The 16737-nt window shown below is 41.4% G+C and overlaps 1 protein-coding gene across 5 annotated transcripts in view; it reads right to left on the bottom strand.

Moving 5' to 3' along the window:
• MCCC1 (methylcrotonoyl-CoA carboxylase 1) overlaps nt 1-16737 on the bottom strand; it is an 85653-nt gene that overhangs the window by 7540 nt on the left and 61376 nt on the right. For all 5 annotated transcript variants that reach the window (XM_032298488.1, XM_032298485.1, XM_032298487.1 and 2 more), the window contains 4 exons: nt 14978-15087; nt 13163-13379; nt 11014-11100; nt 2936-2985 (listed from right to left, as the gene is read on the bottom strand). In XM_032298488.1, the coding sequence (XP_032154379.1) occupies nt 2936-2985; nt 11014-11100; nt 13163-13379; nt 14978-15087 (464 nt within the window). The remainder of the gene's footprint in view (nt 1-2935; nt 2986-11013; nt 11101-13162; nt 13380-14977; nt 15088-16737) is intronic.

Here is a 16737-nt window from a genome sequence, read left to right as displayed (position 1 = left end):
ATGTTCAGGCAATTCTCCTGCCTCAGCCTCCTGAGTAGCTGGGATTACAGGCATGCACCACCATGCCCAGCTAATTTTTTGTAGCTTTAGTAGAGACGGGGTTTCACCGTGTTGACCAGGATGGTCTCGATCTCTTGACCTCGTGATCCACCCGCCTCGGCCTCCCAAAGTGCTGGGATTACAGGCGTGAGCCACCGCGCCCAGCCCTAGATGATATTTCTTTTATGTCATCAACACATAGGTCCAATTCATGAGTTTCAGTTATGATTCAAGAACATAAATTACGTGGAGATTGGCCACAATTTTCTCACTCTAACAGATCACATGCCAAAGAACAAAGTTCACAATATTTCAAGGAAGCTGATAAAAAGACATGGAAACTTTCTGTTTTAAAATTTCCCTTAGGTAGAAAGTCCATTTAAATCTTCTCTCTCTAGTCTTCATTTCAATTCCCATAATGCTAGTGTAGAAGTCACATGGCTATTCTTTTCAAATATATTACGTAGGCTAAGGTGAAATAGGTCACACTGCAATATTTATACACTGGTTCTCATCTATCCTAAGTTAAATATGACATTTTACTACGCTTTGTAACCTACTGAAACAGCCATTTGAATGTTTGTGAAATTCTTAGGACATAAAGGTTAGAATGGAAACAGTTTTGTTTAAAGATTCACGAAAACAACATTTTGAAATTGTAAATGTAGTTCCACGAGCAGATTAGAACAAACTGGCAACCTACCAGCTACCAAGGGACAAGAAATCATCTCAAACAAACCAGAGGCATTAATATGAATTATAATCCTCATACTCAAATAGGCAGACTTTCCATGGTTTTTTTTTTTTAATCTCAGAGAAAGAAAATCAATGTGTCTCAAAATGCAGGGAGGTCTAACACGTATCACTGATAAATCTGTGCAGGATTTGAAATCTCTTAGCTCATATTAAAAATGATTTATTCTATTCCCTAAACTTGTACCTTACTATAGGAATTTGATTGAATTCCCACTTTTTTTTTTTCCTTTGACTACTTAAGCCTTCCATTTTGCCAATGTAATGGTCTTCTTTTAATGAAGGACTACCATAAACTTTATACTAGAGATTCTTAAAATATGACCTGGGTGTTCCTTGGGTCCCTAATACCTTTTTTAAGAGTATTCATAAAGTCATAATAAGACTAAGGCTGGGCATAGTGGCTCATGCCTATAATCCCAGCACTCTGGGAGGCCGAGCTGGGCAGATCACCTGAGGTTGGGAGTTCGAGACCAGCCTGACCAACATGGTGAAACCCTGTCTCTACTAAAAACACAAAATTAGCGAGGTGTGGTGGAGCATGCCTGTAATCCTGGCTACTCAGAAGGCTGAGGCAGGAGAATGGCTTGAATTCGAGAGGCGGAGGTTGTGGTGAGCTGAGACGGCACCATTGCACTCCAGCCTGGGCAATGAAAGCAAAACTCTGTCTAAAAAAAAAAAAAAAAAAAAAAAGACGAAGATATTATTTGCTTTTTGTACCCTCATTCTCTCATAATACACAATGGAATTTTCCAGAGGCTACTGAATGTGTGATAATGTTGTCAATCTGATGGCTAATGGAATGTGTACTTGTTACTAGGTTTTAAAATTTTTTTCAATTTATCCTACAACTCAACAATAACAACAAAACAACTAGATCAAGAAACGGGCAGAGCGCTCAAACAGAGATTTTTCTAAAGAGGATATACAAATGGCCAGTAAGAACATGCAAAGATGCTCAACATCATCCATCGTTACGGAAGTGCACAGTGAGATACTACTACTTCACGCCCATTCGGACTGCTATTATAAAACAAAAAACCAAAAACAAAACCCCAGGAAATAGTAGTGGCAAGGATATGAAGAGGCTGGAACCATTGTTCACTGCTGACGGGACTGTAAACTGGTGCAGCTGCTATGGAAAACAGTACGGTGGTTTTGCAAAAAATCAGAATTACCATATGATCCAGTAATTCCACTTCTGGATATATACCCAAAAGGATAAAAACAGCGTGTTTGTACACCCCTGTTCACAGCAACGTTATTCACAATAACCAAGCTAGAAATAACCTGAATGTTCATTAATGGCTGGATGAATAAAGAATATATGGTATATATATACAACAGAGTATTTTACAGCCTTTAAAAAAAAAAAGGAAATTCTCATATATGCTACATGATGGAAGACACTCTGCCAAGTGAAGTAAGCCAGTTACAAAAGAACAAATGCTACCTTATTTCACTTCTATCAGGTACCTAGAAGAATCGAATTCATAGAGACAGTAGAATTGTGGTTCTCAGGGGACGGGGGAAGAAAGAATGGAGTGTTACTGTTTAATCAGTGAGTACAGAATTTTAGTTTCACAAGAAGAAAGAAGTTCTGGAGATGGATGGGTGCAATGGTTACATAACAACTTGAATGCACTGAATGCAAATGGTTAAAATGATAAATTTTATACTATGTGTATTTCACCACAATTAAAAAATAATAAAAAATTAAATTTTCTGTTAAATAGTCTAAATGGTAAATAACAAGAGATATAAAACACAAACCAAACAGCTCTGGTGAGTATTTTTAAGAGGGTACAGAGTTCCTGAGACAAACAATTTGAGAACTGCTGCTTTTGATGTAAATACATGCACATACTTTAGGGGCCTGTGAATGTCTGATTCGAGCTTTTACTTTTTGCCAAGTTTTTATTCTTAAGGGAACCACAGCCCAACCGAATACGCAATCAGTTAGAAACTGTATAGGGGGTAATTTCCCCAAATTGGGTCTGAAATAAAGGCATAAGATATTCTCCTAACTGCAGTCATAATAGTCAAAGGCTTAAGAGAAACCAGAGAGTGGAAAAAGACCCTATTCAGTATAAAAGAGATCAGATTCAGCTCTGCACTGTAGAACAAAACCAGCAAGGCTTACCTGCATGCTGTAAGACCCATCATGGTTATATGTTACAGCTATGGCTACATCTTCACGGAAAAAGGGGAAAAAATAAAGAAAAATTAGGAAACATTTATTTAATAACTGAGATATAAAGAATCTCACTCTCAACCTAAAGACAACCAACTATTCAAAGGAAAATCAACATCTTTTAATTTCTTGGAAATAAAGCATTTTGTTAGAAAAGCATCTGTCAGGCTAGTACCAAGAAAGATGAACTTCAAACCTTTCTTTTTTAAAACGGAATTTCAGGATTTTTTTTGTTTGTTTTTAAGACAGGGTCTCACTCTGTCACCCTGGTTGGAGTGCAGTGACACGATCACGGCTCACCACAGCCTTAACCTGCTGGGGTCAGGCGATCCCCTCACCTCAGCCTCCCAAGTTGCTGGGACTACAGACGTGCCACCACGCTTGGCTAGTTTTTTAAATATTTTTTGTAGAGATGAGGTTCGCCATGTTGCCCAGGCTGGTCTTGAACTCCTGGACTCAAAAGAACCATCTGCCTAGGCATCTCAAAGTGCTGGAATGACAGGCATGAGTCACTGCATCTGGCCTTGGGTTTTAGATATTTTAAGGTTGTAGAATATTTTACATATTTTTCCCTCAACAAAAAGGCTGCAGTATTGTAACTTTAAAAATGCAGGCTGGGTGCGGTGGCTCATACTTGTAATCCCAGCACTTTGGGAGGCCGAGGCAGGTGGATCATGAGGTCAGGAGTTTGAGACCAGCCAGACCAATATGGTGAAACCCCGTCTCTACTAAAAATACAAAAATTAGCTGGGTGTGGTGGCATGTGCCTGTAATCCCAGCTAATTGGGAGGCTGAGGCAGGAGAACCCCTTGAACCTGGGCAGTGGAGGCTGCAGTGAGCCTAGATCATGCCACTGCACTCCAGCCTGGGCAACAGAGTGAGGTACTCCCTCTCAAAAAAAAAAAAAAAAAGGCAATGAACTGGTAAAGAGAAGTTTTTGGTTCAGACTAGAATTTGCCACCTCTGCCACCTGATCACCTCTCTCATTTTGACTCATTAAATCTCTGGCCTTGATTTTCTGAGGCTGGTTTATGAGGTTTAAGGAAAGAAGCCATCTTCCTAACACACAGACCAAGATAAAGCAGAAAGTACTGATGGAGGAGCTGCAGCAAGTTATCCAGGAAATCTAGCTAAGAAAATTGATAATTGTGGCTAGAAAAAACAACAGACTTTTAGTGGAGACAAAACAGTCTTCCATTGGAAGAAGATGCCATTTAGGACTTTCAAAGCTAGAGAGGAAAAGTCAATACCTGGTTTCAAAGCTTCAAATGACAGGCTGACTCTCTTGCTAGAGGTTAATGCAGCCAGTGACTTTAAGTTGAATTAAATGTTCATTTACCATTCTGAAAATCCTAGGGCTTTTAAGAATGATGCTAAATTTGCCTGTGCCCTATAAATGGAAAAACAAAACCTGGATGATAGCACTTCTGTTTATGCCATGGTTTACTGAATATTTTAAGCCTATTGTTGAGATCTACTCAATAGCGCTCAGATAAAAAATTCCTTTCAAAATATTATCACTCAGTGACAATGCATACAGTCACCACCCAAGAGCGCTTATCGGGAGCACGTCTGCCAGGAGCTCTCGACCTGCAAGAGGGTTCCAACTTGGATAGGGGGGTGCGCGGAAGACAAAGAATGATAGACAGATGGGGTCTGGAGGGTTGAAAAGCATATGCTTTACAACAACTTTATTCGTGCTCAGGGTCAGTATATATATCTTTTTTAGGTATGTGTCTACGTGAGACAAAGGGGTACAGAAAGTTTTAAAGTAGAAAAATCAACATCATAGGGTAAGAACAATGGAAAGGTCAGATACACAATTAACCGGAACAGGTACTCACACTATCTCATCTAGGGGCAAGCCATTTAATTAACCAGAACAGGTGGTCACACTATCTCATCTAAGGGTAAGTCATTTATCTTCTAGAGAAAATCAGCAAAGTCGTAAAACATGTCTTAGTAGAAAACTCAATTATCACATACGTAAAACATGTCTTAGTAGAAAACTCAATTATCGTACACAATGCATCTCATGACTGCACGGCCATCTGGCGATTGCCCACAAGTTTAACTTTAACCTAAGGCTTTCTCTGTTCCTGCTTTCCGATAGCTCGACTCCCTCAACTGGAGACACTGTGTCTGGGCTCGAGCCCTCCGTATTGTGAGGCCCATTTTCGGGGGGGGCCTCACACGGGAGCATTCCTCACAAGCGCTGATGGAGATGTACAAGGAGATTAATGTTTTCACGCCTGCTAACACAACATCCTTTCTGCAGCCCAGGGATCAAGGAGTAATTTCAACTTTCAAGTCTTATTAAGAAATATATTTCGTGAGGCAATAGCTGCCATAGATAGTGAGTCTTCTGATGGATCTGGGCAAAGTAAATTGAAAACTTTTTAGATGCCATTAAGAACATTTGTGATTCATGGAACGAGGTCAAATTATCAACATTAACAGGAGTTTGGAAGAATGCCTCACAGATGACTTAGGGGTTCAAAACTTTAGCAGAGGAAGTCACTGCAGGTGGTAGAAATAGCAAGGGATCCAGGATTGGAAGTAGAGCCTGAAGATGTGACTGAATTGCTGCATCTCGACAGCACTGCACACTGCAGAGAAATCTTTCATGAAAGGAAGGGTCAGCTGATGCAGCAAACCTCCTTGGTGTCTTATTTTACGCAAATTGCTACTCACCCCAATCTTCAGCAACCACCACACTAAGTCAATCACAGCCATTAACACTGAGGCAAGACCCTTCGCCAGCAACAAGATTACAACTCACTGGAGGCTTAGAGCATCATTAGCTTTTTTTTTTTTTTTAACCATAAAGCATTTATAAATTAAGGTATATATATTGTTTGTTTAGACATAATATTATTGGCACACAATAAACTACAATATAATATAAACATATTTTTTTCTTTTTTTTTTGAGATGGAGTCTCACTGTGTCACCCAGGCTGGAGTGATCTCAGCTCACTGCAACCCCCACCTCCCAGGTCAAGCGATTCTCCTACCTCAGCCTCCTGAGTAGCTGGAATTACAGGTGTGCGCCACCCGGTTCAGCTAATTTTTCTATTTTCAGTAGAGACAGGGTTTCACCACATTGATCAGGCTAGTCTCAAACTCCTGACTTCATGATCCGCCCGTCTCAGCCTCCCAAAGTGCTGGGATTACAGGTGTGAGTCACCATGCCAGGCCTATAAACATAACTTTCATATGCATGAGGAAACCAAAACCTTTGTTTGGCTCACTTTATTGCAGTGGTCTGTAAGCAAACCTGAAATAACTCCAGAGTAGGCCCAGATTACATGAGTATGGAACTGGTTGACTATCCAAGGAGACGAAAATCTAAAGTTTTGTGGGGTACAGTGCATAGGTAAAAATCAATTTGTCTGCTTCTGATGCTTCAACGATCATTTTGATGCTGCCAGTTCAAATCTGTTTGCAGCCCTAGCCTTCCTTCTCCAGGTGACCTCTGATTAGTCACTTCCAGCTGGATCCTCCACTGGCGACTTCAGAGGCACATGGCAGGGCCAACAAATCCTCTTCTCCTCCAGACCTGAGCTCCCTGACTGGCACCCCTATGCCCCTTGTCTTCCAGGCTCAAAGTCATCCTTGCCTCGTCCTTCTCCTTTGCCTTCCACATGCAACAGGTACTACAAAGCTGCCAAATTCTTCCCTTAAATACCTGTCCTATGCACCTCTCCTGCCATTCCTACTGCTCTCCCCTGCCTCAGGCCCCACTGCCTCAGGCCTGGCTGATCTGAGGAGGTCCTCTGGAATCTTCCCGCTTCTCATTTCAATACTCAGAGCTAATGTCCTGACCCCATTCCAAATACTTGGCCTGATACTGAAGGTCCCAACCTTTTGGTCTTATTTCCTACCATTCTCCTCCATGGATGGCCTGATGCTCCAACCAAATGTGAAAATGGGACAATTAACATTCCCCAGGCTGGGGGCGGTGGCTCACACCTGTAATATCAGTACTTTGGGAGGCCAAAGCAGGCAGATCGCCTGAGATCAGAGTTTGAGACCAGCCTGGCCAACATAGTGAAACCCCGTCTCTACTAAAAATACAAAAATTAGCTGGGGGTGGTGATGCACACCTGTAGTCCCAGCTACGTGGGAGGCTGAGGCAGGAGAATCGCTTGAACGCTTCTCCTTCACTACACTGCTGGTGCCCAGCCACAGCACAGAAACCCCACCGCCTATTCACATCAGGCTCGCTGTCCTTGGGAAGAGTCCACCTGGCCAGAGTTAATTCTCCCTCTTCTGCGTACAAAACACCACTATGAGTCTCCCCTCATCCTGGTTTATAAAGAGTGATTTTCCTATCACTTGTTTCAGAAAAATTATCAAAATAAAAATGTTCACAAAAGTCAAATACTAAAGCACGTGAACTCCAGGGCCTGCACTTTCAACCACTACGCTCTTCATCTTCTCAACATACACACTTCCAAATGGTAAATTCCTTAAGAGAAAAAAAAACAGGGACAAAGCCTTTTTTCCCTCTTTTCCACATCACTTGGCATATCTATTTTATCAAAAACTTTGTACTCAATGTATAAATGAATGAAACTTCTCCACCCTGACTTACCATGTTAACAGGCTTTAGCTCTTCTTAGGAGAAGGTGCCTCCAATTACACCACAGCCATTTTCTTTGTATTTATAAAATATGACATGCATTTAACTAGCACGAATGCCAGCAGATCACAGTAAAGACACTACCAGGAAAACTCCTACCCTAGATATCTCTCGTCACCTACAAGAGACCTTAAACATCCTCTTATACATGTAATAGGGTATACGAGTGTGTGCATGTGTGCAGTTTAAGGCTAGCACATGTATCCTGGAGTGTGGGTTCAAATCCTGATTCCACCAATTACTTTCAGTGTGACTTCTGGAAAATTACTAATCTCTCTGAACCTTGACCTTGGTATAGAAAGAGTAGTAATTTACAAAGTCGACACTAATAATAACATCAATCTCATTGGCCTGTTCTGAAAATGCAAATGAAACAATCTTTGGAAAATGTGTAACATAGTATCTGACATATACCAAATACTCAATAAATCTTAGCTATTATTATCACTGAAGTTGGGCAGGGTTCTGTGAAACATGACCTCTAGTAGCAAAGTAAGAATAGTTTTCAAGCCTTGAATACTTAAAATAGTTGGTCATTCTCATTGAGGTCACTAGAAGTTGCTTCTGCTTTAGATTCATAAATGCTTCTGGTATCTTTTTTTTTTTTTTTTTTTTGAGATGGAGTTTCACTCACGTTACCCAGGCTGGAGTGCAATGGCACGATCTCGGCTCACCACAACCTCCGCCTCCTGGGTTCAGGCAATTCTCCTGCCTCAGCCTCCTGAGTAGCTGGGATTACAGGCACGCACCACCATGCCCAGCTAATTTTTGTATTTTTAGTAGAGACAGGGTTTCACCATGTTGACCAGGATGGTCTCGATCTCTTGACCTCGTGATCCACCCGCCTCGGCCTCCCAAAGTGCTGATGGCTTCAGCCACCATGCCCGGCCAGTATCTTTTTTTTTTTAAATAAAGTTTTATTTTATAAATAGGAACAGGATCTCAGTATGTCACCCAGGCTGATCTCGAACTCCTGCCCTCAAGCAATCCTCCTGCCTTAGCTTCCCATAGTGCTGAGATTACAGGTGTGAGCCACTGTGCCTGGCCTGGTCTCTTAAGCTTCCTGTTTCCTGCACTTTTCTTTATTTAATTCTCGTCATTGCTAATTAGCATTTTTTGGAGACTTAGCTATATAACCTTTTCTGAAAGCTGTTTCATACAGACTTGGATTATTTTCATAAAATATTGCCAAAAGTGTGTAGTGAACAGCAACCATGTTGGCTTTTCAATTATGTATTTATTTATTTTTTTTATTTTTTTATTTTTTGAGACGGAGTTTCGCTCTTGTTACCCAGGCTGGAGTGCAATGGCGTGATCTCGGCTCACCGCAACCTCCGCCTCCTGGGTTCAGGCAATTCTCCTGCCTCAGCCTCCTGAGTAGCTGGGATTACAGGCACGTGCCACCATGCCCAGCTAATTTTTTTTTGTATTTTTAGTAGAGACGGGGTTTCACCATGTTGACCAGGATGGTCTCGATCTCTTGACCTCGTGATCCACCCGCCTCGGCCTCCCAAAGTGCTGGGATTACAGGCTTGAGCCACCGCGCCCGGCATGTATTTATTTTTTAATTAAAACTTTAATTCCAAAACCCCAGCATACTTCAAATTAGTGCTTGGTGCTTTAATGAAGAGCCATGCCAAATAACACAGTTGGCTTATATGAATTATAATCACACATGTAATTCTTCTGTTTAATTCTCGTCAAAGGGGTCAGTGAAACTTTACTGCTTTTGATACTTGTATGTAGCATATAGGAGTCTAGAGTAAGATAATTCCAGATTTTGGGGGCTGTCTCTTTACGATGAAAAGAGACAGCCCCCAATGGATGGGCTAGCTATTTGCAGAATGCTACTATATAAAGGATGTCTACAAATTTTTGTTATAAAGGGTTGACAATATGCCCAATGTACTTATGGTAATGACCATCTAGGCTCAGGACTGAAAAATAACTGGAGTTATGACCCAACAAACTAGTGTGAACAAAATATTTGTTACTGAGTGAGTGTCTTCATAGAGGTGAAGTAAAAAAGATTTTCCAGCTGGGCGCAGTGGCTCATGCCTGTAATCCCAGCACTTTGGGAGGCTGAGGCAGGTGGATCACCTGAGGTCAGGAGTTCAAGACCAGCCTGGCCAATATGGTAAAGCCCCGTCTCTACTAAAAATACAAAAATTAGCTGGGCGTACCGGCGGGCATCTGTAATCCCAGCTACTCAGGAGGCTGAGGCAGGGCAATCACCTGAACCGGGGAGGCAGAGGTTGCAGTGAGCCGAGATCACACCACTGCTCCAACCTGGGAAACAATAGCAAAACTCCATCTCAAAAAAAAAAAAAAAAAAAAAGATTTTCCTCTGCCCAAAGAAGAGTGTTCTCTGATCAGCTGACAAGAGGATTCTGCTCTACCTGGGAGGCACATTTTTATAACAGAACTGTCACAGTTCAATGACATCTCACATTTGAGATTAGCCAGCACTCTGAGTTCTGACTCTGTGCCCATTGGGCTTCCCACACAAACTGTCTTATAGCAGAAGGGATACAGTGATCAGCTATCATAGAATTGTGGTCCTGCTGCTACACTGCTCCAGCCAAAAGTTTATAAACTGCCTTCTGGCTTAAGTGTCGGCCTCTTTTGACTTCAGTTAAAGTAAGCCAGTCCCTAAATTGAGCCAACTTAAATGAGTTTACAATTAAAAATCAATTTTCTGCTGGAAAAATGGTGGAAATAGCATGAGAGTCAAGGTCAAAAAGAGTGTGAATCTTAGCTCCACCCACTTGCTGGCCTTAACTAAATTACTTCACTTCCGTGTCTTATCATCCACGCTTTCATTATCCATACATGGGTATAACAGCGACTCCCGCTCACGCTGTGAAGATAAAAACTTACATGAGATAAGGCACCTAACAAATTATAGCTCTCTAGTGACCCGCTTCTACCTGAATCACTGCCTGAGCAGTGGGCAATCATCCCTCTCTGACATAGTTTTGGATATTGTTTTTCTTATTTAAAAGTATACATTCTCACTGCAGAAAAATTGCAAAGCAAAAAAAAAAATGTGAATAGTTGGTGACAAGGGGGTTTTTTGGGGCATATTTCAAACATTCTGGGGCATATTTCATCTCAGCTGTTTTGCTACGTTTATTTCATGACATATTTTTAGAATATTTACAAAACATTTGAAAACTGCAAAGAAGAAAAGCAGATACCATGAACTCTACTACCCAGAGCGGATCAATTCTATTATTTTGGCATTTTTCCTCCCAATGTTCAGGGTACGCATTTTAAAGTGTAACCGACTGATCATGACCAGGCTGGAACCCTCTTTTTCAGATCAATGTGCTACATTTCTATGACTCAACTTTCTCTTTTAATGAAACATTACTTACTGTTTTTACCATCTTTAAGAGTCATGTTTCTGGTGTGAGAGAGATTCAGTCTTCTTCCACTGCTAGATGAAAATGGAGAGAACTGATCTAGAAAAAATTTAAAATTCAGTAACAAATGTATGAGTATCAAGCCTATGAAATTTACACCTTACAAAAGAAAACATAAAACGCTAGTCATTGTTTCGGGTTTACAGAGAGAAATTTGTTTATATCTTATGGAATTCCATATTAAAAATTCTAGCATCTACTGAAGAATCTGAATATTTGCAGTCTCAACTCTCATCCTGTGGTGGCATAAGCTACACCACAGTCACCCCCTTTGATGGGGCAAATTCATATTCATTCCAAGTCACTAAAGCCTCTACTATTCCCTATTTTTCTTTCACCTGGCCTCTTTTCCTCTTCTGTGTTGTTGGCACAGCCCTTAGAGGCATTGTTTTTTTGACACAGAGTCTTGCTCTGTTGCCCAGGCTGTAGTGCAGTGGCATGATCTTGGCTCACTGCAACTTCCACCTCCCGGGTTCAAGTGATTCTCCTGCCTCAGCCTCCCAAGTAACTGGGATTATAGGTGCATGCCACCATGGCCAGCTAATTTTTCCATTTTTGGTGGAGATAGGGTTTCACTGTGTTGGCCAGGCTGGTCTCAAACTCCTGATTTAAGAAATACAGCTGCCCCAGACCTCCCGAATTGTTGGGATTACAGGCATGAACCACAGTGCCTAGCCCTTTATAGGCATTTGGGTGTACCTCCTCTACTGGACAATATCCAGGAGCTTCGGCAAAGCTAAGCTGACATAATTTATTCTGAATCTCATCTCTGTACCAATTATAAACTTTTAAAAGGAAGGTCACAGTAAGAGAACACTCCATTCTAAATATGTTAAGTTCAGGCTCAGGAATATCACATGGGACATATTTAGATGCATTTTCATTCAATGTGAAAGGATAAAATGAGGATAAAATCTTCTAAAGATGTAGCTTTCAGCACTTAAAACATTTTACATTTTAAGCTTTCAATATAGCTATCCTGAATGAATGTAAATGAATCTAGAAATGAAAGATTCCAATAGGGAATCCTATAATAATACAGGTTCAGTATCCCTTATCCAAAATGCTTGGGACCAGAAGTGCTTTGAATTTTAGATTTTTTTTTTTTTTTTTTTTTTTTTTTTAAGATTTTGGATTATTTGCATCATATTTAACTGGCTCATCACCCTGATCCAACTATCTGGACTCTGAAATGTTCCAATAAGCATTTCCTTTGAGTGTCATGTTAGTGCTCAAAAACCTTCTGATTCTGGAGCATTTCGGATTTGGGGATTTGGGATGCTCAAACTGTATAGGGTAATAAAATAATTACCAATGAAAGAGAAAAATCGATTAGATTTTTAAAAATTCTGTTTGCTCCAAAGGTCAGAGCTAGCCTGAAATGCAACAAGTTTGTGAAGGCTGAGATTGTGTATCAATTTAAAGGGAAGAACTTTCTAATGGGGGAACTGGCTGAAACTCTAAGCTACCCTATGAGGTAATGAATTTCCAGTTTCCTGGGGTGTTAGGAAGAAGCTGAGCAACAACTTAGCGGGTGTGCTGAGGTAGGAGGGAATGCATGTGGGCCGTAGCCAGGATGTACGCCTGCTATGGCCCTTCCCATGCTTGGATTCTATGACACTATGAAGTCTCCAGGTAGACAATCACAGGATGGAAAGACAGGAAGAAGTGATTCGACACTAAGTCATGGGTAACCCCAGGGAATCTAAGCCTCCTGTGTTCTGTCTTGACACTCTGGGACAAAGGGAGTGCCGGAGGTACAGAGGATATAACAAAGCAGGCCCCTGAGGAGTGGCGAACAAACGAAAGTGGTAAGAAGTTAGCACAGGACATGGGGAGAACAAGTGCTTGACTGAAAAGAGATCCATTTCTACAGTGTTAGGTGTTTAGTTACGCTACAGTTAATGGGTTAAACAGTGTTTATGGGTGCATCCATGGCAAGCCAAGAGCTTTCCTTCATACTAAAAAACACATCTGCAAAGAATGGTGTCAGTCACTGAGAGGTGAAAAGAGAGGCAAGGGGGCCATAGAGAGAGAAAAGCACGTTCAATGCTGACTCGCAACACTTGACAAGCAGAGGAAAGGGAAAAGCCTTCCATACCCTGCGTCTGGAGAGTGAAGGCGTCAGTCATGGCCTTCTCCTTGAGGATGAGGCCCAGGGCTGCCTGGCATAAAGACTCTTTGGCTGCAGCCTTCCGACTGGGCAGCAGCTCTTTGTGGTGCTGAGGGATGAAGTCAGTGTGCACGTTCCCAGCTTCAAACTCCGGGTGGCCAGACAGGTTAAGTAAGAAGTTGATGTTGGTGTGCAGTCCAACAATCTAGGAAGAGAATAAAGCCCCAGTTCCTCCTGAGTGGGGAAAACAATATGTTCAGAAAACCATCTGCTCTTTTTATCTAGGTATCTTCTACTATGAATAACCCTTAGGAAAAATAAAAACCTCCTAAGTTACCATGTGGCAACAGGACAACTCTCAGGAAAAACAAAACAAAACCTCACATCACTATGACTATGTCCATTACTGTATCCATCCAGACTTAACACTTAAAATTACATTTTAATATGACAAAGGGGAGGCAGGAAATGCCGTTATAGTAGGCAGTATAGAGGCACTTTGTTGACTCAGGTTAGGAAAGTAATCAATGTTAAGAAACATACATGAAATTCATTTGCAAAGTATTGAAGGCTTGCTGCTCAGAATACTTCCAGAGAACAGGAAGACTGCAAACCACAAGCAGGATTGCTATACTGGGGAGATGATAGGATTAAATAACCTCAAAAGAGCTTCCTTCTAACACTCAAATCCAAATTTTATATACTGATACAAAAATTTTTAAAGACATAAAATTAACCCAGATATACCAATAAATGGGATTGAAAGTAAAACCAGCTCTGAGTTGTAGGTTCTTCATTCACTCAATCATTCCTTCACTGGTTTAACAGCCATTTCCAGAGCATCTCTTGGGTGGCAGGCTCTGATACAGGCACTGGGGACACAGTGAGGAACAAAAGGGATGAGGTCCCTGCCTTCACAGTCTCTGCTTACATTCTAGGGAAACAAGTAACAATGTCTGTAAACAGGCATCTAATACAACGTCATATGCCATCGAGAAAACGAAGGCTGGCTACGAGCATGGAGAATAACAAAAGGTCATACTTTAAATGGGGCAGCCTGGGAAAGGGCTCAGAGCAGGGGGGCAGGGTAGCCAGGAGGGAGCCCTGCAATCATGTGGGGGGGAAGAATATTCTGGAAGACTGGACAGGAATTCATGGCTCCATGCTGAGTGGGTCTCAGAAGTGGCAAAGCGGCCAGTGTGATTGCGGCCACAGAGACCAGAGCTTTGATCAATTATTAGCATATAACAAGTTGAATAACTGGGTTAATAAATCCTTCTCTGAGCTAAATCAGTGTGGTATGGGACTTTCTGCACCAAGGAAATTAATGTTCTACAGAAAAATAACAAACTCTATCAAAGGGATGAAACTGAACATAATTATTTTACTTCAGAGAAAAATTACCAGACTGTAGGTCACACTGAGCAGGGAAAACAACATTCAAAAAAACACCTGCTTTTATTTCCTAAGTATTTTCTACTGTGGGCAGCTCTAAGGAAAAATAAAAAACCTACTAAGGTACCATGTATAGCTGGCCTTATCTACAGAGTCAACAGAACTTCCCTGAAACACAGCACTGACACTAACAATACTTCCGTAATCTTTCTTTTGTAACGGAAATCAACAAATCCTCAAACCCTGTTCTGGCCTGTGCAACATTCTCCCCTATGAAATTATTTTGTTTGGGCAACTGATGGAAATAGGAAATACTCCGACAAGACCAAGGCCCTGCCAAAGGCAAAGGCTGACCTCTTGTGCTGACCAAACACATCAAGGTCACTGGCATGGCCTCGGGTCACTCACATGGTACTGACGAAGGCTGTACCTCAGTTTTGTCAACGCCGCCTGGCGATCTGCCCCCCACACGACCAGCTTCGCAATCATGGGGTCATAATGCACAGAAACTTCATCTCCTGAAATTGAAAACCATGGTAACCCCTTCAAGTCAAAACATAAAAGAATAAAACACAACGAGCAAGACATTTTGTTATGTACATTTCACGCTTAATCCTCATAAACCCCTGCATGATAAATACCATTGCCATAAATTTATTCATGAGGGCCCTGAGGTCCAATGGCAGCTATCATCACTGTGATGGTTACAGTCCTAAAGAACAAGAATCTGAACCAGAGGACATTCCACTGGTTAGAAATGGTTCAAGTGGGTGGTGTGCTGTAAAGGACATTGTTACAGGGTCTTTCCAGGATTTTGGCAGTCACATGACCTCTTTGAACCTCAGAGTCCTCATTAATAAGATTAAAGCTGCCTGCAGTAGAAAGGAAGGAATCCATGAGACAAGCAGAGTTGAGACGCTTCACTGAAAAGTTAAAAAGTCTACTAACTACCAAATCTTGCTGTGGCTTATCCAGAGCTCTCAAAATGCTGCGAAGTCCTAAATCCTCATTTTGGCTTTCAAGACACCATATGATTCACCTTCAACCCATGTCTTCAGCCATGGATTTTCTTACTATTCTTCGAACATGCTTTTTTCTGTTCTCTTCACTCTTCACTGTGTTGTTAAATCTACCTGCCTAAATCCATTCCAGTCATCTTCTTAAAAGCTTGTCCTGGCCAGGCGTGGTGGCTCACCCCTGTCATCTCAGCACCTTAAGAGGACGAGGCAGGCAGATCACGTGAGGCCAGGAGTTTGAGACCAGCCTAGCCAACATGGTGAAAACCTGTCTCTACTAAAAATACAATAAATAAATAAATAAATAAATAAATCTGCTAGGCATGGTGGTGCACACCTGCAATCCCAGCTACTCAGGAGGCTGAAGCATGAGAACTGCTTAAGCCACGGAGATAACGACTGCAGTGAGCCAAGATCACACCACTGTACTCCAGCCTGGGCAACAGAGCGAGACCCTGTCTCAAAAAAACAAAAGACAAAAACAAACTTGTCCTGATTATATCAGTCTAATGTAAGCTCTTACCCCTGACAATTGATATATCCCATCACTGTATAACTTATTCCATCAACTGAAATGAAGATGTCAGGAGACAGTGGAGGCTCCAGAGCACTGACTCAGGAGCCAGACAGCCTGGGTCTGAATCTTGGCTCCAAGGATGACCTTGGACAAGTTACTTAACTCCAGTTTCCTCATCTAAAAAGTAGGGATGAAAATGACACCTACTCACAAGGCAGTTCTCATGAGGAAATGAACACACGTAGAAAAATCACCTGGCAGTGCCAGTAAGAAGTGCTAAGTAATCACTAGTTATGACCACTGTCATTAATCATGTACTGAAATGTCACAGCTCTTCCAACTGTTTCTTTCCTGTAATTTTTTAAATTATTGTTTAGCTTGTACTAAGTTTATGTATTAATTCTCCAACTTGACTTTATGTCCCTTGAAGGCAGTATGCCTTGAGCATAGCAGATATCAGTCTATCTTAAATCATTTTTGGAACGAGGCAAGGTGAAAAAAAAAAAAAAAAAAAAGTAAGACAGTACACACGAAACATTTTCTGGTTAGGTTTGACCAAGTACTGCTGAATCCCAAAAAAAGAGAGTCCACTGTTTAAAAATACTCACTATTCTTTAAAAATAACAATTTCCAAG

Source organism: Sapajus apella, unplaced genomic scaffold (assembly GCF_009761245.1).
Source record: "Sapajus apella isolate SASKATOON/1434 unplaced genomic scaffold, GSC_monkey_1.0 scaffold38, whole genome shotgun sequence".
In the NCBI taxonomy this organism is placed as follows: domain Eukaryota; kingdom Metazoa; phylum Chordata; class Mammalia; order Primates; family Cebidae; genus Sapajus; species Sapajus apella.
This window is presented reverse-complemented; position numbering and strand designations above follow the sequence as displayed.